General features: G+C 31.3%; 2 protein-coding genes and 1 pseudogene across 2 annotated transcripts; 1 reads left to right on the forward strand and 2 right to left on the reverse strand.

Moving 5' to 3' along the window:
- LOC145058096 (chaperonin CPN60, mitochondrial-like) overlaps positions 1-3,089 on the reverse strand; it is a 79,600-nt pseudogene extending 76,511 nt beyond the window's left edge.
- Positions 3,090-4,959: 1,870 nt separating this feature from the next.
- On the reverse strand, positions 4,960-7,423 carry LOC145058107 (uncharacterized). The gene is made up of 9 exons (XM_079006028.1): positions 7,277-7,423; positions 6,777-6,806; positions 6,514-6,640; positions 6,357-6,441; positions 6,131-6,266; positions 6,053-6,069; positions 5,809-5,941; positions 5,335-5,472; positions 4,960-5,040 (listed from the first exon to the last, which is right to left on the reverse strand). Exons 1-9 carry the CDS (start codon positions 7,421-7,423, stop codon positions 4,960-4,962), a joined length of 894 nt encoding a protein of 297 aa, XP_078862154.1.
- Positions 7,424-8,926: 1,503 nt separating this feature from the next.
- On the forward strand, positions 8,927-19,708 carry GSL10 (glucan synthase-like 10). Its single transcript, XM_079032213.1, has 49 exons — positions 8,927-9,083; positions 9,494-9,703; positions 9,789-9,886; positions 9,968-10,131; positions 10,220-10,454; positions 10,561-10,686; positions 10,779-10,868; positions 10,957-11,054; positions 11,146-11,260; positions 11,356-11,481; positions 11,568-11,644; positions 11,736-11,814; positions 11,904-12,026; positions 12,112-12,214; positions 12,296-12,419; positions 12,507-12,696; positions 12,783-12,835; positions 12,917-12,977; positions 13,209-13,290; positions 13,366-13,415; positions 13,540-13,626; positions 13,733-13,818; positions 13,900-14,019; positions 14,113-14,194; positions 14,273-14,430; positions 14,503-14,623; positions 14,705-14,802; positions 14,881-14,971; positions 15,087-15,247; positions 15,339-15,448; positions 15,538-15,672; positions 15,761-15,829; positions 15,921-16,098; positions 16,178-16,292; positions 16,377-16,612; positions 16,703-16,786; positions 16,874-16,986; positions 17,077-17,129; positions 17,217-17,393; positions 17,469-17,516; positions 17,589-17,747; positions 17,863-17,976; positions 18,046-18,134; positions 18,204-18,362; positions 18,452-18,554; positions 18,666-18,785; positions 18,871-18,921; positions 19,020-19,202; positions 19,281-19,708. Exons 2-49 carry the CDS (start codon positions 9,502-9,504, stop codon positions 19,515-19,517), a joined length of 5,733 nt encoding a protein of 1,910 aa, XP_078888339.1. The 5' UTR covers positions 8,927-9,083; positions 9,494-9,501; the 3' UTR covers positions 19,518-19,708.
- The last annotated feature ends 3,389 nt before the right edge of the window (positions 19,709-23,097 follow it).

Genomic DNA, 23,097 nt, shown 5'->3' on the forward strand with positions numbered 1-23,097 from the left:
GGCTTTTTGTCGCACCCGATTAACTTGTCGTAACCCGACGGGATTGAATTTATAAATTTTCAAACTAATAATTTGGGCCAATTTCATGAGTTTCTAAGGGATTTGAACACTCGTGAGATTAAAATAAACTTATGAATTTAAATAATCTTAGCCCAAAATGAAATCGGAACGAATCGTTAAAGACGGGTTCTACGGACGAAATGGGTTTCGGCGATGGACAACTTCGGGTTGTCACATCATATATATAGGTGGGAGTGTGTGGCTGGAATGGGTGTGCGGCCGCACACTCCATGTGTTGGAGTGTTTGGCCCGAGTGTCCTTGATATGCATTGTGTTATCCCATTTTTATCCTACCTTGATCGTACTAGGTTTAGAACACTCAATTAGACCCTAAACAGTGTTAAAAGATAGCAAAACGGGTCTAACTTTGATTGAATTTATCTATTGCACATGCTAGAAATTTCGGGTTGTCACATTAAATCCGACAACTGGTGTATCCATGGTTCTTCTTTCCTAAATGAGAATGCATTTCGAGCATTTCACTCGTAAAAATGGGGAAAATACATATAAATTGAAAGTATGTTGCTATTTAGGTCATTTTACTCGTAAAAATGGAAAATGCACCTGATAGCAATGTATTTTGGTTTTTGAAAAAAAAAACAAAAAAAAAATTAAAAAAAACGAATAAAATGTGTAAATTCAAAGTTCGTTGCTTTTTATTGCATTTAGCACCTAAAGATGGAAAAGCCAAAAATGACTACGTGCTTTGTTTTTTGGTAAATGAATAAAAACAAAACCCAGAAATTAAATCAAGAATAGTCATTTATTTAGTTATATAAACAAAACCCATAAATTAAATTTAGTTCTTGATGCTTGATTTGATGTAACAAACCTTTTTACAGGAGCCAAGCCTTTCAAACTCCACATTCTCAAGATTCATGCAAAGTTCTTCTGTTATAAGTTGTAGAACAGATGAAAAGCCTGTTGTTAAAGATATATCAATTTTGTCTTATCTACCAAAAATGGGTCAATTTGGGTTACATTATAAAGCAAAGAATCAAATGGGTACAATTTAAAAACTTGGCTAAAGATAAGAACTGTTTGAACATGTTCCAAATTGTATTGAAATGTTTCCATGCTGCTAAACTGCTTTATTAGCAACGCACTTCAATTTTTTTATTAAAGAATCCTACTTTTATTACTTCTATTACAACATTGTACTTTCATTTTTTTTTGTTATTAAGGTGTACTTTTAAAAATCTACCAAATTATAACATTGTAGTTTCAATTATTTTCTTATCAAGCATTGTACTTTGAGAGATACATCCAATTATAGCAGTGAGTATTGCTTACTATTTGTATGACATTGCTATGAAAGTACATTTTTGACCCTCAATAAAAAGTTACTCCTGCCCATTTTTCCACATTTATGAAAATTATCATGCTACAATTAGGAAAAATGAAGAACACACCTTGCCTCCAGTGAGAGTGGCAAGATCTTGCAGGTTTGCCTTTCTGTTCTCACCAAATCCAGGAGCTTTAATGGCACAAACCTACTTTTAAAAAAATAAAAAATAGTTAGTTGCATAAACAAATAAGAAAACTTGTTTTAAAAACAATAAAAACCTTAATGCCAACACGAAGCTTGATGAGAATCAAGGTAGTAAATGCTTCACTCTCCACATCTTTAGCAACAATAAGTAATGGTCTTTGTTTCTGGATTAGAATTAAAACACATCAATATATAATCGCATATTTCAAAATCAAATTATCATTTTCAACACATTTGGGACTCTTTACCTTAAGTGGCAACTCTAACACTTTGATTATAGAACTAATACTTGATATCTTCTTCTCATGGATTATAACAATGGGGTCGTCTAGTTCTTGTCATTATCAACAATTTACCAATTTTCAATCTGATTCATGAGCATCTTTCGAGTTTTCTTTCAAAAATGTTCAATTCTTCTCGAAATTGAATGTATATCAAATATCATAAACACTTGCACATTTCTAATTCTTTGTGTTTATGATGAAATGTGGAGATATGTATCCCCTGTCCAACGTCATTCCCTCCATAACTTCAAGTTCATTATACAATGTCTTTCCATCCTATTCATTTTATACAATAAATATTGCATAATAATTAGTAAAGAAACATTTGATCATAATCATCCCACGTTAGTTATAAACTAAATTGTTGCTTACTTGAATTGTAATGACACCTTCTTTCCCAACTCTCTACATAGCCTTGGCTATCAGTTCACCTATCTCACGTTCTCCATTTGCAGAAATTGTACCCACCTGTTAGTTTTATCATATTTAGTCTCCCACCAAAACACTAACATGATAAAGCATAAAAGAAAATGATTGTAGATCTAAACCAAAAACCAACCCGTGTGATATTATTAGAAGTACTTATCATACGAGCCCTACTCTTCAAATTTGTGACCACAAAATCAACAACCATGGAAATACGACGTCGAAGGTCTATTGGATTCATACCAGCTGCAACTGACTTGCACCATTCTGAAAAGATTGCTCGAGTAAGAACTGTCGCACATGTAGTACCTGAGACATTAACGACCCCATCGGAACAATCGTTATAAGATACTCATGAGAAATGTGAAAAAAGGAAGAAAAAAGATGAAAATCCATCATCGAGTGGATATTTACCATCACCAGCTACATCGTTTGTAGCATTAGCAACCTGTTTGACAAGACTTGCACCAACGTTCTTGATTTTGTTCGATCACCACGTTACGCCCCTATATAGTCATTATCAAATAGTATATTTATCAGACTGTTGATTACACCATATTCAAAGATTAATGTGAAAGTACCCTTGGACCCATGGTTACTCTAACAACATCAACAAGCTCTTCAACGCCTCGGTGCATTAAAGCCCTAGCATATACTCCAAATTCGATGTGTTTGGCTGCGTAGTTTCTGCTCCAATTTAACCTACGTTCAATATGTTTTCGTATGCAGGTAAAGATGAACATATATAGATGTGAAAATAATACACACACAGTTTCCTTCTCTTTGGCCCCATCGGAAACCTTTTCTTCCCACTGATTGAACCCCATTCACGTACCGTTGAACCACTGTCGAAGAAAACCCACCGAACACCCCCTCCTTCTTCATTGTTTGCGACACCTAATTGGAGACCAATGGTAGACCCCCTCCACCGGCACCCGTCGCTGCTATTGTGCCTCTTCGTTTACCTCATCAACACTATAACCAATCATCCCTCTTACTACCGACCGGTTACAAATCCAAGCCATCCTTTACCAAATCCTTTTTCTATTTCGTTTGGGTTGCGTCATCATGATCAGATGGAGAGAGTATGAGGCGGTGGATTGAATGGCGGTGGTGATGAATGTTATCCGAGGAAAGAGGAAAAAGAACAAAAGGTTTGTATAAGGAATGATGGAAGGAAGAAGCAGAAGGATCGATTACCTACGGGTGTGGGGATAAAATGACCGGCAAACCGACACTATTCATAAATGTGGCCATCTTTAATATATATATATATATATATATATATATATATATATATATATATATATATATTATAAGAATGTTGAATAAACCATTTTTGAGGTTTCATTAAATATGTATGGAGCTTTCTTTAAATATGTTGATTTTGATTTATACTTTTGTTTCTATGTTCTTCCTGCTAGTCTGAAAACATATTATAAACAGTTAATAGCATTGTACTATTTTTAATAACAGAAAAGTACATTGTTGTTTTTGGCAAAATTAACGGGATTTTTATGGTATATATGCATCAAAACGCCAAAATGGTATGTAGAATCATCAAATTCTTAATTTCCCATCTATAGCGCTACAAATGAAGGATTTAAAACAATAAGCAAAAAAAAAAGTAATGTATTGGAATTTTTTTTTTCAGAGAGCATGAGTTAATGAAGGTGGAGCATATATTAGATGCATTGCCAAATCTAGAACAATATGTTATCAACATAGGCCCTGTACATTCACACAAGAATAATCCAATGATCATATTTTTTGTTTGTATTTTTTATGTTATTAAAACTATATCACATGTACATTTATTGCTCTTCAGCCGGTGTTTACCTTAAATATGATATTTTACCACATTGTGAGACCAGTTTATCAACATTGTTCTATAATTCAATCTAAAACAAACTTGTTCTTTATAATTATATATTAAAATTTTATTTTTTTGGTCATAGACGGATGTTATCGATCCTAAAAGTTGACACAAGGGCAATCCCAATTCGTGACTCTCGTTTGCAAATAACACAACTTGGTCATGTTAAGGTTAGTAGCATATAACAATCTTCAATGTTTCCTTTTTACTGCTAGTAAAAAAACACATATTAAATGAAACCAATGAACATCTTTCATGTTTTCTTTAAACCAAGGACATGCTCGATAACAGCACGAGAATAATTTAGCATAAAATTGTAGTCAAAGATTGATTGTTTTTTGTTTAACTTATAACCAACTATGAAAGAAAGTTGTATGTCAAAGAAAGTGATATGTAAAATTAGACATGTAACTAATTGCCAAAACACGCATGTGTAATTTTTCAAAAGATTGTGAGAAAAAAGCAACGTACTTTAAAATAAGTTATTCCAAAAGCAAAATAACATAGTAAATAACATTAGAGGACTGAAAAAAATAACCCAATGTACTTTCAAGAAACAATTATGAAAAACATCAAATCCTCAAAAAAACACATTAAAAAAAACAAAGTTAAAAATGTAAACGGCTTAGGAGTCTATGACGCGGAAACAAAATTAACCATGAACTAATATTGTTTGTAGAAGTAAAGTGCATTTACTTTTCTTTCTTGGGTACCAAAAGAGGCGTTGGTTGTTCATCTGGCGGTGACAACCGAGCCATTTTAAAAGTAGACAAATTCTCCATTTCATCTAGATTTGTGGATGTAGCAAGGTTTCTTTTCAATTAAGTTGGTGTAGAAACCAACTTTGTAGGACTTGTTGCAGTTGAATTGTCCATAACACACGATGCTAAAATTTCACCTGTCTGTGAAAAAGAATCTTAGAATAAATTTTAGTTAGTTGTTATACATTAAAACGAAATATTTGAAAATTATAATTTAAAAAGTACAACCTTGAGAACCTTGGTCTCTTGGTAACCAATATATGAAGAACCAATCATGAATGATTCAGAATTAGCAGGTTGCATCATAAGATCAAAAGAAAAGGTTATTTGAGTCATATATTATAGTTGGGCCAATGTGGTAAAAAAGTATATATAATTTTTGCAAAAACCTATGAATTCAGATTCTTTTTTTTCCAGTCCATCAATTATGTCTACATTCACAGTCAATCTTTTTATCCCATAAATATTACTTTTATTATTCACATTGTAACTTGTGATATCAATTTTAATTCCCAACTTTTTGTCCACCATAATTTTCAACTCCATTGGATACAAATCCAAACTGATGCCAAGCTAAAATATAAATAAATATTATTAGATATTTTTTATGTAAAATATATAATGTATAGCATAAAGAAGTAATTAAAAACTATAAAATAATACATTCTTATTTTTATCATACAATTCTTTAGCCGTGTATTTGAACAACTTCTTTGCTTCTTGATCAAATAAGGTCAAAGTTAAGGTTCCTATGTTGTCTTGAACCCGAAGTGAGATTTTAAATCTAAATAGAGTATAAAATTATATTACATTACACAAATATGATAAACATATATTGTTATTATGTAAAATAAATATGTAATACCTTGGTATGACCGAAATTTAGATATTTTTGCATATAGGATTAACACATTCATAAGTAACGATTTCTGCCACTTCATGAGAACCATCAACCTTATCAGTAGAAGACTCCTTTTCTTTTGCTGATTTTTTTGCAGTTGCTACAAGCAAGGTAATACCAACGTATGTTTTGACGTATTCCCTTAACAGTACCAACAATAATGACCATTTTTCCATGGAAATTTAAATAATGTTCAATATTAATAAATGTTAGTTTGCAAAAGTGTATGTGACCTTCGTTATAACAATATACTTTGTTTGTTTCTTACACTTTTAAAAGTTAAAAAAAAATGTGCATTAAAGTAACAAAGTTAAAAACAATGTAAAGTACCTCCAAAGGTTCAAACAAATCATCAATGTTAGAAAACAAATGATTTTTCAGAAAATCATCTTCTTCCGTGTCTTGTTTAGATGTAATCATCTTGATTCCACTTGATGAAAGTTGTTGTCTATTTTCAGAAACCAATCTGTTAATTTATAACAAAAAAACAATTAAATTTAATACATTATGAAAAAGATAAATCTGAAAATACAAAGGAAATTATAAATGAAAATACTTGGTTTTGTAGCTTGTAATTTCATCGATATCATTGTTTATGAACAACCTACTAACATCAAAGTAAGTGGATGAAAAAGGATGACCTGCAAAAATAAATTTGATTAATTAATTATACATAAAATTTTAGAAAATGGTTGTTAAAAATAATTACAAACCATTAATAAACTTCACTCTGGCAAACTGAACAATAACAACAACTGGAGCAAGGCTGTTATTATTAGCAAGAAAATCTGACATGTAGTATGCATTATGACCCCACAAAGTTACCTTAAGCTTAGTATCCTTAAAACAATAAAAAATATTGTAGATAATATAAAAGAAACTATATTATTTGTTTGTAATAATGGTCAATACTCTATATCTTGAAGATGCAAAAGCATTTTGTGTTTTGATTTATCTTGTTCAGATGTATACATACTCCCATATTCAAATATGTGTCCAATAATATCTACAAAAGCAACAAAATATAGGCTTAAGTTAAAAAAATGATCAATTTGTAATACAAAGAAAGAAAGTAGGATGTCATATAACAAAAGTTAATATTAAATGAACTAACCAAAAGAGTTTGACTCCAGGATGTTGTTCAAAACGATCGCATTAAAGTCAACAAAATCAAAGTCGTGTGCATATCTAGAAAAGTTTTCACACTCTTTTACAATTGTATCGTGGTAAAATTTAAGTTTTATTTATGGATCAGCAAACTTAACTTTTGAAGTATTTGGTGCGACGTTAGGTTTCTTTACACATATTGAACTATATTCTTTAAGACAACGTTTGAATTTTGAAAACCATTTTTTCACAAGATGTATGAATTTTTCTTCCCTAAAAAAGCAACAAATAACAAATATTTATATATAATGACTTATGAATATGAATAAATTTTTACAAAAATAATAATTGAATATATAAATCGTATACCTCCTCATCCATTAGAATCATTTCTATCGAGTATGTGTCGTTTGCATCAAATTTTGACTTTTGAGTCCAAAGACATATGATCTGAACTTTAATTGTGAAATCATCCTTAATTGAGTCAATTTTCTTTATAGGAGTAATATGTTCCATTGTACCTTGCAATTAAAAAAAAAACTTGTATATTTAACAAAAGTGCTCAAATATAAACAGAAAAATCGAAAAGCATTGGTTAATTTATATATTTATTTATTTTAATTAATTGTTAACTGTCATGTATCAAATACTTGTCAAATTAGGGGCAATATGGTCTTTTATTGAGTAAATGAAGTGGAAAATGGTAAAATGACAGTTTTCAAACTTGTATAACATATGTATTAAATACTTTCCAAATTAAGGACATTATGGTCTTTTATGCAATGAATGAAGTGCATAAGGGTAACATTGTCTTTTTAAAACTTGTATAACAGTTGTGAATTGTAGAAGTTTTATTATTTAGAATACAAAAAAAAAAAAAAAAATCAGTCAAAATGAAAATACAATGTCTAGTGACTATAAGTATGAGAGTTATAAATAAACAAATAGTCTCCTGCATTTAATTTCTTGTTTTTGATAGTATAATTATACAAATTTGTTATTTCACAATATAATAACATATGTATCTAATACTTGTCAAATTAGGGGCAATATGGTATTTTATCGACAAGTATTTGATATTTGATTGACTTATTTTTTGGGATTTCACAATAATAACATATGTATCAAATACTTTGCTCATTAGGAAGACTTTGCCTGATTTTTTGGGATTGATATTTGATTGACTTATTTTTTGGGATTGAGATAGAGTTTAACACATATTTTCTTCCAAATGTGTTGCAGATTTATATGGTATAATTGAAATTTTAAATTTCAAATTTGTTGATTTCCTGATATACATTTTCCCTGAATTAAATTGTATTTTTTTTTCGAATTCGCAATATTTTTCGAATGTAAGAGCAAAGTGGGAAATTCAGTTAAGGCTATTGAGCGGGAAAATGCAAGGACGAGGATGTAGGGGAATGACACGTGACGGAAATGATACTGTTTTATTAGGAGAGAAGAAAAAGATATTTAAAACACAAAGACATATGATAAACAATTTGTTTATACAAACCACTTCTCAAAGCAAACAATAAAGTATAAAAATAAAATAAAATACAATGAAAGTGAATAGTAAAATATCATTATACACAATCTTATGATTCATAAATCCTTAAAATAATTTTAAAAAAATGGAATTAATAGTCAATTTGCTAAGCTGTCGACTTTTAAACACGCTATTATAATATGAAAATTTGAATCTTACCATATTGTCATTTTTTCTTCCTCACGAAGGTTCCAAATTTGGTCAACAAAAAAAAGAAAAAAAGTAGGACCAAAAAGAAAGCAAAAAAGAAAGAGAGGACTAAAAAGGTAAAAACCCGGAAGAAGTGTTTAAAAATTGCAAGCTTTTGCTATTAACCGGCACAAAAGGTCACCGATTAGACTCATAAAGAGGGTTTTACTTCTTAGTCTTCGCAGATAGAGACTATTTGAGAGAAATCAACCCCGTGTAAACCGGCTATAGCCGGTAAACCACTACACCACCTTTCCCCAATCTACCTCCTTGGTCCATAGTTTCAAAATCTGAACTCTTTCTTTACAGATTCAACTCCATCTCTCTATGCGACTCCACAATTGGTTTATAATTTCGTATGGTTTACTTAGTATACGCTTTCTTTGAAGAGATTAATTTGTATACTTGGATCTTCGGCTCGGCTACGATCTCCAATCCGTAAGCTGTCAAGTCTAGCTCTTTTTCTAGATTCGTGTTTGTGAATTTGAATATTCTTGCTAGCATTGCTCGAGGTTAGATGGTTCATGTTCTCAAGTTGGGGTTTTAGTCTGTTGTTGAGCTTTTTTTGTTCAATTAGATAAGTAATCAGTGGCTTAATGCAATTCTTAGGGCTTGCTTTAAATCACACATATATGTCTCTGGGTGGGGTGTTGAGGGACGAAAATTTAAGTTTTTGATTCGTACTTCTGTTAAATAGTTAACCTTTTAGGGTTTATCTTTCCGGCAGACCTAGGACAAGTGCTAATACTTTTGAGGAGATACATCATATCTGAAAGGCTAATACTTATCACTGTCTGCTAATTGCTATGAAATTGTAACTTCTAAGATCTTATTGCTTACACATACAGGGTCATAAATGTCTAATGTGGGGAATCTCTGGGAGCGTTTGGTACGTGCTGCGCTAAGAAGGGAGAGAACAGGGATTGATGCTTATGGGCGACCTGCTGGTGGCATTGCTGGAAATGTTCCATCTTCACTTTCCAACAGTAGGGACATAGACCCTATCTTAAGAGCAGCTGATGAAATTCAAGATGAAGACCCCAACATTTCTAGGATTTGTATGTATTTCATCCCAGTTTCTTTTCCATATCTGCTAAACATTGCTAAAGATAGTGTTTCTGTAATTCTATTACTTCATTGCAGTGTGTGAATATGCTTATACACTGGCTCAAAATTTGGACCCCAACAGTGAAGGGAGGGGTGTACTACAGTTCAAGACAGGTTTGATGTCTGTAATCAAGGTATGATTTTGAGTCAATGAGATTGTGACAAGTGTCTTGACTTTCTTCATAAACTAATTGTGCCAAATGTTCATATGGCAGCAAAAACTAGCAAAGAGGGAGGGTGGAAGTATTGATAGAAGTCGAGACATAGCTCGTTTACAAGAGTTTTATAAACTTTACAGAGAGAAGAATGATGTAGATAAGTTACGTGAGGAGGAAATGGAATTGAGGGAATCAGGGACTTTTAGTGGAAACTTTCAAGAGTAAGAATCTTTTTGCCATTTTTCTATCCACTGTGACATTTTCTATTATCTTTCATATATGAATGAAATTTTCATATTACAAAAACAGGTTAGAACGCAAAACAGTGAAGAGGAAAAGGGTTTTTGCAACTCTTAAAGTTATAGGAACTGTTTTAGAGCAACTTGCTAAAGAAGTTTCACCTGAGGAAGCACAAGGATTGATTTCTGAAGAGTTAAAACGAATGATGGAATCTGATGCAGCTATGACAGAAGACTTGATTGCATATAATATTATTCCTCTCGATGCCCCTGTTGTAACAAATGTTATCACTTCATTCCCTGAGGTGAATAGTAATACTGAATACCATTTCATTTTCTTTATCCTATCTGTCCAATTACTTTTATATTATTTATATATTCTTATTCAAGATTCCATGATTCTTTACATAGGTACGTGCTGCAGTATCATCATTGAAGTACTTTAGAGGTCTCCCAAAGCTGCCTGCAAATTTTCCAATACCTGCTACAAGGAGTGCTGATATGCTCGATTTTCTGCACTATGTTTTTGGATTTCAGGTTTGTAATTTACTAGTTTTAGATAATATGGAAACATAAAGGGTAGATTGGGACTTAAAAAAATGCATTTTTTTAATCTTTGGTGATTGCAGAAAGGTAATGTTGCAAATCAAAGGGAGAATATAGTAAATCTACTTTCAAATGAGCAAAGTCGACTTGGTACTCCTGATGAACATGAACCGGTATGTTTATAACTTTATATTCATGATCAAGTTACCCCTGTTCAATAAAGGGTATTTTTGTAATAAAGTTGAATATAATTTGTTTTAGAAACTGGATGAGACTGCTGTGGAGAGAGTATTCTCGAAGTCTCTTGATAACTACATCAAGTGGTGCACTTACCTAAACATCCCTCTAATGTGGAGCAAGTATGACATTTCTACCCCTATGTTTTTTTTAGAGTTAGCTAGAGCGCAAAAGCACAAATCCCTTAGTTTTTTTTTTCTTTTGCTTTTGCAGTTCAGATATTAATAAAGAAAAGAAGATACTTTTTCTCTCTTTGTACTTTTTGATATGGGGTGAAGCTGCTAATGTTCGATTCCTTCCGGAATGTTTATGCTACATATTTCATCGTGTAAGATATTTTCTTTGATATTTACAAACAATTTTATATGTATAAAAAGACAATTCATATGTTCTAGAAGGTTTAACTCAAAGTTTAATAAACAGATGGGAGACGAATTGTGTGGATTATTGAGTGAGCAGATTGCAAAGCCAGCCACTAGTTGTGTTGCAGAAAATGGTGTTTCATTTCTTGAACAAGTCATAACGCCTCTCTATGACGTTATAGCTGCTGTATGTTTTGTGTATTTACAACTTTGCCACTTTCCCATTTCAAGAATTTGTTTTTTTTTTTTTATGAAAAGTCTTGATTTTTTCAGGAAGCTGATAACAATGAAAACGGGAAAGCTCCTCATTCTTCATGGAGAAACTATGATGACTTCAATGAGTACTTCTGGTAAGCTTTGTTGTAGGAAATAGCAACATTCTTCCTCTTTCATTTGTTTATTACCAATTTGCCCTTCTAAATACCTTTTTTATTTCTTCAGGTCCCAAAGTTGCCTTAAACTCGGTTGGCCATTTGACAAAAATTCATCTTTCCTCTTGAAACCATCACGAAAGTCAAACGTATTCATCTTATGATCTATTTTTGGGTAGTCATTAGTCAACACATTGACATTTCTATCTTTGACCGCCTTTGACTTTTTTTGTAACAGAATATATTGAACGCAAGCATCACTAAACGTCGTGGGAAAACCTCTTTTGTTGAACACAGAACATTTTTCCATCTTTACCATAGCTTTGATCGCTTGTGGATCTTCCTTTTCATGATGTTTCAGGTTTGACTTTTTGACTTTTCGACTCTTTCCCTTAACTTCTTATACTCTGTACATTTTCCAATACTAAATATTTTCCTCTCCATAGGGACTTACAATCATTGCATTCAATAATGGAAAGCTGAATGACAAGACAATACGTGAAGTACTTAGTTTAGGCCCAACTTTTTTTGTTATGAAGCTTTTCCAAAGTAGGTGTCTTTTTTTCATTTCATTTAATAATAATTAATAGTTTTTATATATATTTTTAAACTTATTGTTTCTTTATTCAGGTGCATTGGATATTGTGGTGATGTATGGAGCCTATTCTACAACAAAGACTTTAGCTGTTTCACGGATTTTTGTTCGTTTCATTTGGTTTACATTTGCTACCATTTTCATATGCTTCCTTTACGTGTATGTAATTTAAATTTAACTTTTTACAATTTAATTAAATTCTTACATGGCAACTTTTTTAAAATGATACGATTGTATGTATTCCAGGAAAGCTCTGCAGGAGAAGACTAGTTCAAATTCAGAGTCGATTATTTATAAAATATATATAATAGTTTTATGCATCTATGCTGGAAGTCATTTGTTTTGGAGCTCATTAGCAAGGCTGCCAGCCTGTCATCGCCTTTTCAATCGGTGTGATAACTCACCAGTTGTTCGTTTAATCAAGTGGATTCATCAGGTTTTTTTTATAGTTTCATATTTTTCTTTTTATAATCCTTTACTTTATTACAATAATAACAAGATTTTCTTATTCTTTTTATGAAGGAACATTATTATGTTGGACGTGGCATGTATGAAGCAACGACTGATTATATACTGTAATGACTTTTCTACCCTTTACTTTTTCTTATATAATTCTTGTTCTTTTTTATTATACTGAGGGTATATTGGTAAAACAGGTATATGCTTTTCTGGCTTGTTGTATTGGGGGGAAAGTTCTCGTTTGCCTATTTTCTCCAGGTAAATAACACATGTTTTAGGTTGGATGGATATTATGAAATTTGTTTTCTGGAATGTAAGGGTAAAATTGTCATTTACTCTCATTCAAACGGTTTTTTTCAGTCTAGAAAAACTGAAAAAGAAATAGACAACAGTTTTTACTCTACATGACATGATGGGAAAAAAAGAAACATGTGTTTCAACTTTCAAACTTCAATATTACTAATCTTTTTGATTTTCTTATTTATACAGATAAGGCCATTGGTGAAACCAACAAGGCAAGTAATTAAAATAGAAGATGTGCGATATTCTTGGCATGATTTTGTATCAAAAAGTAAGCTGTAAATTTGATGATATTGAAAATAAAAATATATTTGCTTGATATTTATTTTAATAATTTTATATGCAGACAATCATAATGCCTTGACTGTTGCTAGCTTGTGGGCCCCTGTGGTTTGTGTAAGTTAACATTTTGTTTTTGTTTTTCTGTTTACTTTCATCTTCATACTAATATATATATATATATATATATATATATATATATATATATATATATATATATATATATATCTTTGAATTGCAGATCTATCTTTTAGACATTCACATATTTTACACTATTATATCTGCTGTTGTGGGTTTCTTGCTTGGAGCTAGAGATCGTCTTGGTGAGGTAAATTTACCTTTTCGCCCTTGTCTACTGACATAATGTGTAAACCTCACTAGAAAGACATACATACTTATTAAAAAACTAATTCATATTTTCTTGATGCTTTCAGATTAGGTCTTTGAGTTCTGTCCACAAAAACTTTGAGAGGTTCCCTGCAGAATTCATGGATAATCTCCACATTTCTCTTTCAAACAGGTGTTCTTCATTTCTTTCTGTAACATAATTTCTTGAATTCCATTTTCTGTCATATATTAATGTTTAATTATATATTTTCAGGAATTCCCTTAAGGTAACTGGTCAGATTCTTGTAAAAGATAAGTTTGATGCTGCAAGATTTTCACCTTTCTGGAATGAGATTGTCAAGAATCTAAGAGAAGAAGATTACATTACTAATCTGTGAGTTTTCAACTTCTATTAACATGACTTATTTAGGTAAAATATTACATTTTTGCCCTCAGGTTTTGATATGTGATGTGTCTTTCTTTTCAGGGAAATGGAATTGCTTCAAATGCCTAAAAATACTGGAACTGTTCCCATGGTGCAATGGCCTCTTTTTCTACTAGCCAGCAAGGTTACTAAAAATCCTTCAATTTTGAATTTTTACATTTTCTTTATAAATATTTATTTATTTTTTATTTTTTATATTTAGTTATTCCTTGCAAAAGATATAGCTGGAGAGAGTGACACACAAGACGAACTATGGGATAGAATTTCAAGAGATGATTATATGCAATATGCAGTTGAGGAATGTTTTTACACCATCAAGCTAATTTTGACTTCAATTTTCGACAAAGAAGGGAACGAATGGTATGTGTTTAATCAGGGTCAATTATGTCATTTCACTATTTTTTTTTTTTTTAACATATTCATCTCCCACAGGGTTGAAAGAATATACGGTGACATTAAAGCAAGTATAGTGCAAAGAACAATCCACTTTGACTTTCAACTGAAAAAACTCTCACTTGTTATGCAAAAAGTCACTGCCCTTACTGGAATTCTGGTCTGTATTTGTTTTTTTTAATCAATTTATTTTCTTTTTAATGTAATAATGTGGTTTTAAATTTTAATTGTATATTTACAGAAAGAAGGTGGAAGCCCTGAATTGGAGATTGGAGCTGTTAATGCTGCTCTAGATCTTTATGATGTTGTCCAGCTTGATTTTTTTAGTGGCAATATGAGGTGTGTGTGTACAACAACAATAGTTTAAAATTTTTAATTTTTTTTTTGTATAACATATATTTTTGTATCTTTTTTCAGACAAAATTATACCACATGGAATAATGTTATAAAAGCAAGAAAAGAAGGTCGTCTGTTTTCAAAGCTGAAGTGGCCAAAAGATCCTGAATTGGTATGTACTAGACTAACAGTTAAACTCATGTTATTTGAATTTTCCTTCATCTATTTTTCTCATTGGTTTTTAATTTTTATAATTATTATTATTATTTTTTTTTTTACTTTTAAAGAGGTCACAAATTAAGAGGCTACACTCGCTTTTAACAATCAAGGATTCAGCAGTAAATGTTCCTAGAAATCTAGAGGCTAGACGAAGATTAGAGTTTTTCACAAATTCACTTTTCATGTCAATGCCCATCACCAGGCCTGTTCGCGAAATGTTATCTTTCAGGTAATTACTAATTTGCCCCTGATTTGAACGTTTTTAACCAATTAAACCACTTGGGTACTGATAAAGTTTTGAAATTTTTTGAATTTTTCAGTGTTTTCACTCCGTATTATTCAGAGACTGTTATTTATAGCATGCGTGAGCTTCTAAAGAAAAATGAAGATGGAATTTCTATTCTGTTTTACCTTCAGAAGATTTATCCAGGTATTATGTCTTTCAAATTTCAATTTTCAAACTCCAATACGTCTGGAATAGTAGGGGCATTTTTGTCATTTCCTTTTTGGGTTTTGCAGATGAATGGAAAAACTTCCTTGCACGTCTTGGACATGACGAAAATACCCCTGAATCGGTTCTTATTGAGAATGAAGAAGATAATCTTGAACTCCGATTTTGGGCATCTTATCGAGGACAAACATTATCAAGAACCGGTATTTTTTTAATTTTTTTTTTCTTAAATTCAAACTTTGTTAATTTTTGTATGTTGTATTGTTTACATTTTGTTTAAACCATATACAGTGAGAGGAATGATGTATTACAGAAAAGCCTTAATGCTTCAAGCCTATCTGGAGAGGATGACAGTTGGAGGTTTGTGTTTTAAATATATATATATATATATATATATATATATATATATATATATATATATTTATTTTCTAATATACTTATATTACACTAGATGTGGAAGCTGCTGTTCCAGCTAATGAAGCAACAGAAACAAAAGGCTTTGAGTTTTCTCCTGAAGCAAGAGCACAAGCTGACCTTAAATTCACATACGTTGTCACATGTCAAATTTATGGAAAGCAAAAAGAAGAACAAAAACCAGAGGCTGCTGATATTGCATTGTTATTACAAAAGTCAGATATATAAATTTTACTCTTATGCTTGATTCTATATTCTTTTTCTAATAATACCAACTCTTTTTTATTTTTCTAGAAATGAAGCACTTCGAGTTGCTTTCATTGATGAGGTGGAGACTTTGACTGGTGGGAAAGTTCAGAAAGAGTTTTACTCTAAACTTGTGAAGGGTGACATAAATGGGAAAGACAAGGTTCATATCTTTCTATGATTATTAAATATTTATTTATTATATTACTTATTTACTTAATTTAAACTAAATATTTATATAATGCAGGAAGTTTATTCTATAAAACTACCTGGGAATCCAAAACTTGGAGAAGGAAAACCTGAAAATCAAAATCATGCAATTGTTTTTACACGTGGAAATGCTCTTCAAACAATTGACATGAATCAAGATAATTATTTTGAAGAAGCTTTAAAGATGAGGAATCTTCTAGAAGAATTCCATGAATATCATGGTATACGCCCTGCTACCATTCTTGGTGTCAGGGAACATGTTTTTACAGGAAGGTATAAAATTATAAATAAAAAATAATAATGTATTTAGTTATTTAACACACACATTCAGAAAGTTTTAATTTTGTTGAATCATTTATGCAGTGTTTCTTCTTTAGCATCCTTCATGTCCAATCAAGAAACAAGTTTTGTAACTCTTGGGCAACGTGTTCTTGCAAGTCCTCTAAAGTAAGTTTGACTTTTCTATTCAAGCGATATGTGCTCTTGTTCCCAGGGGTATTTTTGTCATCTTGGTGATTTTAAATTATTTTTCAGGGTTCGTATGCATTATGGTCATCCAGATGTGTTTGATAGAGTCTTCCATATAACACGGGGTGGTATTAGCAAAGCCTCTCGTGTCATCAACATTAGTGAAGATATTTATGCAGGTTTATATATAATTCTAATAATAATAATATCTTTTTCTCGCTTTATTTCTTGTTTTTTTAATATATCTAATATCATCTTGTGAAATTCAGGATTTAATTCAACTTTGCGTCAAGGAAATATCACGCATCATGAATACATCCAGGTATTTGTTATTTTTTTAAAAATATTTCTTCCCTTCTAAAAGTAAAAAAAAAATTGTTTTTATTTTGTTTTTTAAAATGTTGTGAAGGTTGGAAAGGGGAGAGATGTGGGGCTGAATCAGATTGCTCTGTTTGAAGGAAAAGTAGCTGGAGGAAATGGGGAGCAGGTTCTTAGTAGAGATATATACAGACTTGGTCAACTCTTTGACTTTTTTCGGATGCTTTCATTCTACTTTACAACTGTTGGATTTTACTTCTGCACCATGGTACACTACACACTTTTTTTTTTATTAATTTTTATAAACAAAACGGTCAACAACTTTTTATGTTTTGATATGCAGTTGACAGTGATCACAGTGTACATATTTCTCTATGGAAAAACATATCTGGTAAGTTTTAATTTTATTTTATATAAAACTTCTCGTTACTGTTTTATATAATTTTCATGTATATATTGTTAGGCATTATCTGGAGTTGGTGAAGATATTCAATCAAGATCTGAAGTGCTGGAAAACACTGCTCTAAATGCAGCCTTGAACACACAGTTCTTATTCCAGATTGGTGTATTTACAGCTATACCCATGGTTTTGGGTTTCATCTTAGAACAAGGATTCTTAAGGGTACGTTGGTCTTTTTTCCATTGTTTACATATATATATATATATATATATATATATATATATATATATATATATATATATATATCTTTGTTGTTGCAACTTGCAATGCAATGCAGGCTGTTGTCAGTTTTATCACAATGCAATTTCAGCTTTGCACTGTGTTCTTTACATTTTCTTTGGGCACAAGAACACATTACTTTGGTAGAACAATTCTTCATGGTGGTGCAAAGGTTTGTTTTTCTTTTTTTATCATTTTATTATTTTTTATAATCTAATTAAATTTTATTCCAAAAAAACAGTATCATGCAACTGGACGAGGCTTCGTTGTACGACATATAAAGTTTTCAGAAAACTACAGACTTTATTCACGTAGTCATTTTGTCAAAGGGTACTCTTTTTTTTTTTCTCTCTCTCTCTCTCTCTCATGGTTTTAATATTTATTTTATTATTGAAACAGAATGGAAGTGGTTTTATTGTTAGTGGTGTACATTGCATATGGGTACAATTCAAGTGGTTTAGTAGGCTACATTCTTTTAAGTGTTAGCAGTTGGTTTATGGCCATTTCATGGCTTTTTGCTCCTTATTTGTTCAATCCATCCGGTTTCGAGTGGCAAAAGTGAGTTTTCTTTCTTTTTTCTTTATTTTTTTATTACATCATTTTTATATTTTATATATATATATATATTATTTGTTTTCCAATTTTAGGACAGTAGAGGACTTCAGAGACTGGACAAACTGGCTCTTCTATAGAGGTGGAATTGGTGTCAAAGGAGAAGAAAGCTGGGAAGCTTGGTGGGATGAAGAATTGGTACACTACAGTTTTACAAAAATACCCTTCTTTTTTCTGTTACCATTTATTTACATACAATTCTTAATTCTTAATTATAATAAAATGTGTTTTTTTTTTTTTTGTTTGTAGTCTCATATTCGAACATTTGGGGGGAGGGTTATGGAGACAATTCTGAGCCTAAGGTTTTTCATATTCCAGTATGGTGTTGTTTACAAATTGGATGTGCAAGATACAAATACATCATTATCTGTAAGAATTTCAATTCCATAATCTACACAAACTTTAATTCTCAAGAATCAAAATGGTATATTCTAATATTCCTTCATTCCTACAGATATACGGTTTTTCATGGCTTGTGCTTGTAGCCCTCACAATCCTTTTCAAGGTACACAATAAAAAGCTCAAAAAAAAACTCGACTCTTGTTATTTTAATATCACTCTCCAAATTCTTACCTTTTTTTTTAAATTTTTTTTAAATTACAGATATTCACATTCTCCCAGAAAATCTCAGTGAACTTTCAACTAATCTTACGGTTTGTACAAGGCGTTGCTTTCATGCTAGCAGTCGCTGGAATATCCGTGGCCATCGCCCTTTCTCCCCTCACTGTCACTGATGTCTTTGCCTCCATCTTAGCCTTTGTTCCCACCGGCTGGGGGTTACTTTCGGTATTTTCTTTTTTTCTCTTCTTTTTAACTTTCGAATGCAAGGGTAAAATGGTCATTTATGTTTGTTGTTGTTTGTAGATATGTGTGGCGTGGAAGCCGGTGTTGAAAAAGATCGGGTTATGGAAATCAGTGAGGTCGCTTGCTCGATTGTATGATGCGGGAATGGGAATGCTGATATTTGTCCCGATTGCTTTGTGTTCATGGTTCCCTTTCATCTCAACCTTTCAAACAAGGTTAATGTTCAACCAAGCCTTCAGTAGAGGGCTTGAAATCTCACTCATTTTGGCGGGAAACAACCCTAATTCTGGGATATAGTTGTGTTTTGTACATGTAGAGAGAGAAAAAGAGATAATGGTTTGACTTTGGATGTGGTGGTGTGTGTTGGTGTTTAAGATGACTTTGATACCAAGATTTAGTAAAAGTACAAGTGTTTGTAAATTATGAGGGTGTAAATTTTGTAGGATTTTGGGAATCTTGAATATGGAAAGTGGAAAGTTTTTGTGGTATCTTCTAATTTATAATCCATCATCATAACATCTTGCAAACTTGTCATAATACAAAAATCGTAATTGGATCAAATCTTTGGGTTTTGTGTTATTGTTTTTTTTTTTTTTTTTTTGAGGTTTGTTGAAAGCCGTTTATAAAGAAATTCCAAACACCCTATTAGGGTTGTGTCACATTTAGGTTCGCCATTGTGAATTTGTTTGAAAGCAAATGAGGTTAAGTTTTAGATCATTTTCACAACTAAACAAACATGGCATAATCAAGGACGAATGAAGCCAAATAGGTGGTGGTTTCAAATTGACGAGGATGTGTAAATAAGGGATAGATTTTGCGTTTTGATTGTGGTTGTAATTTTAATTCAATTTCAAATAAGAAAATAACAAGAAGAGTATAGTGTCATTTTAAAAGGTTTAACTTCTGAAAAAGACTTAACTTCAACTTTAAACTCAAACCCTAAATTGTGCAACTTTTTTAAGGCCCACGACCAGTTACATAAGTTCATGCAAAGTTAAAGTATTCAAGGATTGGGCTCACGGCCTTGTGCACTTGTTGTTTGAAATTTGAATTAAATATGCTTGAAATAAATATAAATAAGGATTATAGAATTAGTAAATTTATTGACATACGAATGCCTTATTCATTCCAATCTTTTATTTTGCATAAATATAAGATATGTCGGTAAAGTATGTTAAACGTGATTTTAATGTTTAAACATTATCATATCTTTAAACTATTTTAATCTATTTTAAGATGAAACTTTTACAAAGAGTTTGAAAATTATTCAAATCATTTGCGGATACGTCTTATTTTACGACTTCATATTATAAACAACTTTCATAAGCTTAATATCAATCATGAATTCAATTTTTTGTTCTTTCTCAATTTGTTTTATTTTCGGATTATATAAACAATCCTAGATTTTGAGCAAATTACGTTTGATTGTCCATGTTGTCTGGGTTAATTGGGTTCAGTTAACAATGTTAGGTCAAATAAAATATCATAATTAAAAAACCAAACTAACATAAAAATGTGTGAGTAATAACAAGTAAGCTTGGAAATCCAAAGACCAAATAATACAGGGGTTGGTAACGATTTTAGACATGCATGCACCGAATCATAGCAAACAACTTATTATTTATTTATTTATTTTTCTTTTTAAATCATGTTTTTTATGGAAAAAAAAAACAAAATATAACAAAATTCACGGTTTTTCATTATTTTTTTCAGAGAGATACATGTTAATATATAAAAAAGAATACCACTTTGTTGTTTTAGTAGTTAGATGTTAATTTATATAAAAATAAATAAATAAATATATAAAACTTCATAATATTTTGTACTCTTGAAATATACATTAATATCGATATATATAAAACAACCTTTTTTTTTCAAAATTTTGTCAAATTTACGTGTATTATTTTTTTATAAAGAAATAGCACGTGAATGCTTATTTACCCGGCTTTCCAATAATTATTGATCACTTACATGTGAATTTTAATAAATTAATCTATGATTATCAGTAAATTTATTAGTGTATGATCAAAAACTTGAAATCCTTAAAAAATAAAGTGAATTTATGTAGATTCATAATAATATAGTTAAAATTCACATGTGAAGATGAACTTTTGTTTGAATTCACATATAAATTTGATATATCTAAATTAACGATCGTTCACATAAATATTATTAATTCATATTCGTCTTCCAAATGTGAATATGGACTATGAATCTATCGATTCTAACAATTGTTATATACTATGACCATTCATATATAATTTAAAAATTAATATATAATTTAAAATTAATATTCTTTGTATTGTATTCATTATTGATTTGGAGAAGACATATGTTAATGTATGCTAAAGGTGATTTGGAGGACCTTGGAATAAAGAAATGTCCCGATGAAATATGTCATGGATATACACTATATGTGTTGTTGTTCTTCGACATATGTGCAGACCCTATTTGGTAACACATCATCCTTTCTGGTTGATATTATGCTCCACGAGGGTTCAAATCTTAATAGGTAGATAACTTCACCTTAATCTTTTACTAGATGTATCACGTGAGATCCGAGGGGGAGTGCCTTCATGTATAGTTTTGACAATGACATTGTGTTGATGGCTATGTATATGACTGAAATAAAATGATCAGTTGGATACGTGGAGAATGATGTTAGAAGAAAAAGGACTACATATCAACATTGTTAAACGAAATATCTTTGGTATAATATTAAAGGGGGAAACGAATGCAGAAAGCGTATACGTAATTATAGGGAATCAAACTCTTATCCTCAAGTAACGCTTAAAATATTTGGTGTCTATGATCCACAACGGAGGATGTGTGGATGGATATGTCACCCCATCGCTTAAATGTGGGGTTGCTTAAATTGGAGGGCGACCTTAAGAGTATAATTTTCTAGTAAGGTCCCGTTGAAATTGAAAATGAGGTTTTATAAAGTAGCTATTAGGCTTGACATGTTATATGAATCCAAATATTACACAAGAAAAAAGGATTATGAAAAGAAAAATTAAGAAACAAAATTAAGGATGTTGAAGTAGATGTGTTGTAGAACTTTGTTAGATATGATATTTAATGCATTTATATGAAATATATTAAGAGTAGTGAGCATTACCAACAAATTTAGGGAATGATGGCTTAACTGTCATGTATAAGTCCAAATGAGTCTATCATTAACAACATTGAATATATTATATGCATTAATGCTTGAGTTAAGAGGTGGAGATATCGTCGTGTCAGGAAGTTAAGGATAATGTGAAGTGTAACATCCCAAAATTCAGAGCAAAAAATTTCATTTTTAAATAGGTAATTATAAAACCAGTAGTCTGAAACATCAATAAGGTCAATTGTTATCATAGTCAAAACCAATATGTCAAATAACTAAAACATGTCATAGAAAAGTAATATCAAAGTACAACTCCCAAAGATCTCATAATGCGGAAAATCATAGTGTGATGCGCTGCGATCATGCCGACTCCTTTCCTTTTGAAGAAGAAGTACCTGAAACCAAAACTGAAAACAATATGCATAAAGCTTAGTGAGTTCCCCCATCATACCACATAGTTACATACTGTCAAGCATATCTGGGTGCCCAGCCTACCCTGTTGAGCATACCATACCTGAGTGCTCAACCTACCCATGCCAGACATACTGGGTGCCTGACCTACCCCTTTCAGGCATATCTGGGTGTCCGACCTACCCTGCCAGACATATATGGGTGCCCGACCTACCCTCTGGTTTATCTCAACTGCTTATGGGGTCTATTTCAACCCTATCACTACCACATAATAACATATCATAACCATACTGTCAGACATATTTGGGTGCCTGACCTACCCTCCAGTTTATCTCAACCGGTTACAAGATCTAA

Source organism: Lactuca serriola, chromosome 1 (assembly GCF_051521515.1).
Source record: "Lactuca serriola cultivar US96UC23 chromosome 1, Lser_US96UC23_V15, whole genome shotgun sequence".
NCBI classification, from domain to species: domain Eukaryota; kingdom Viridiplantae; phylum Streptophyta; class Magnoliopsida; order Asterales; family Asteraceae; genus Lactuca; species Lactuca serriola.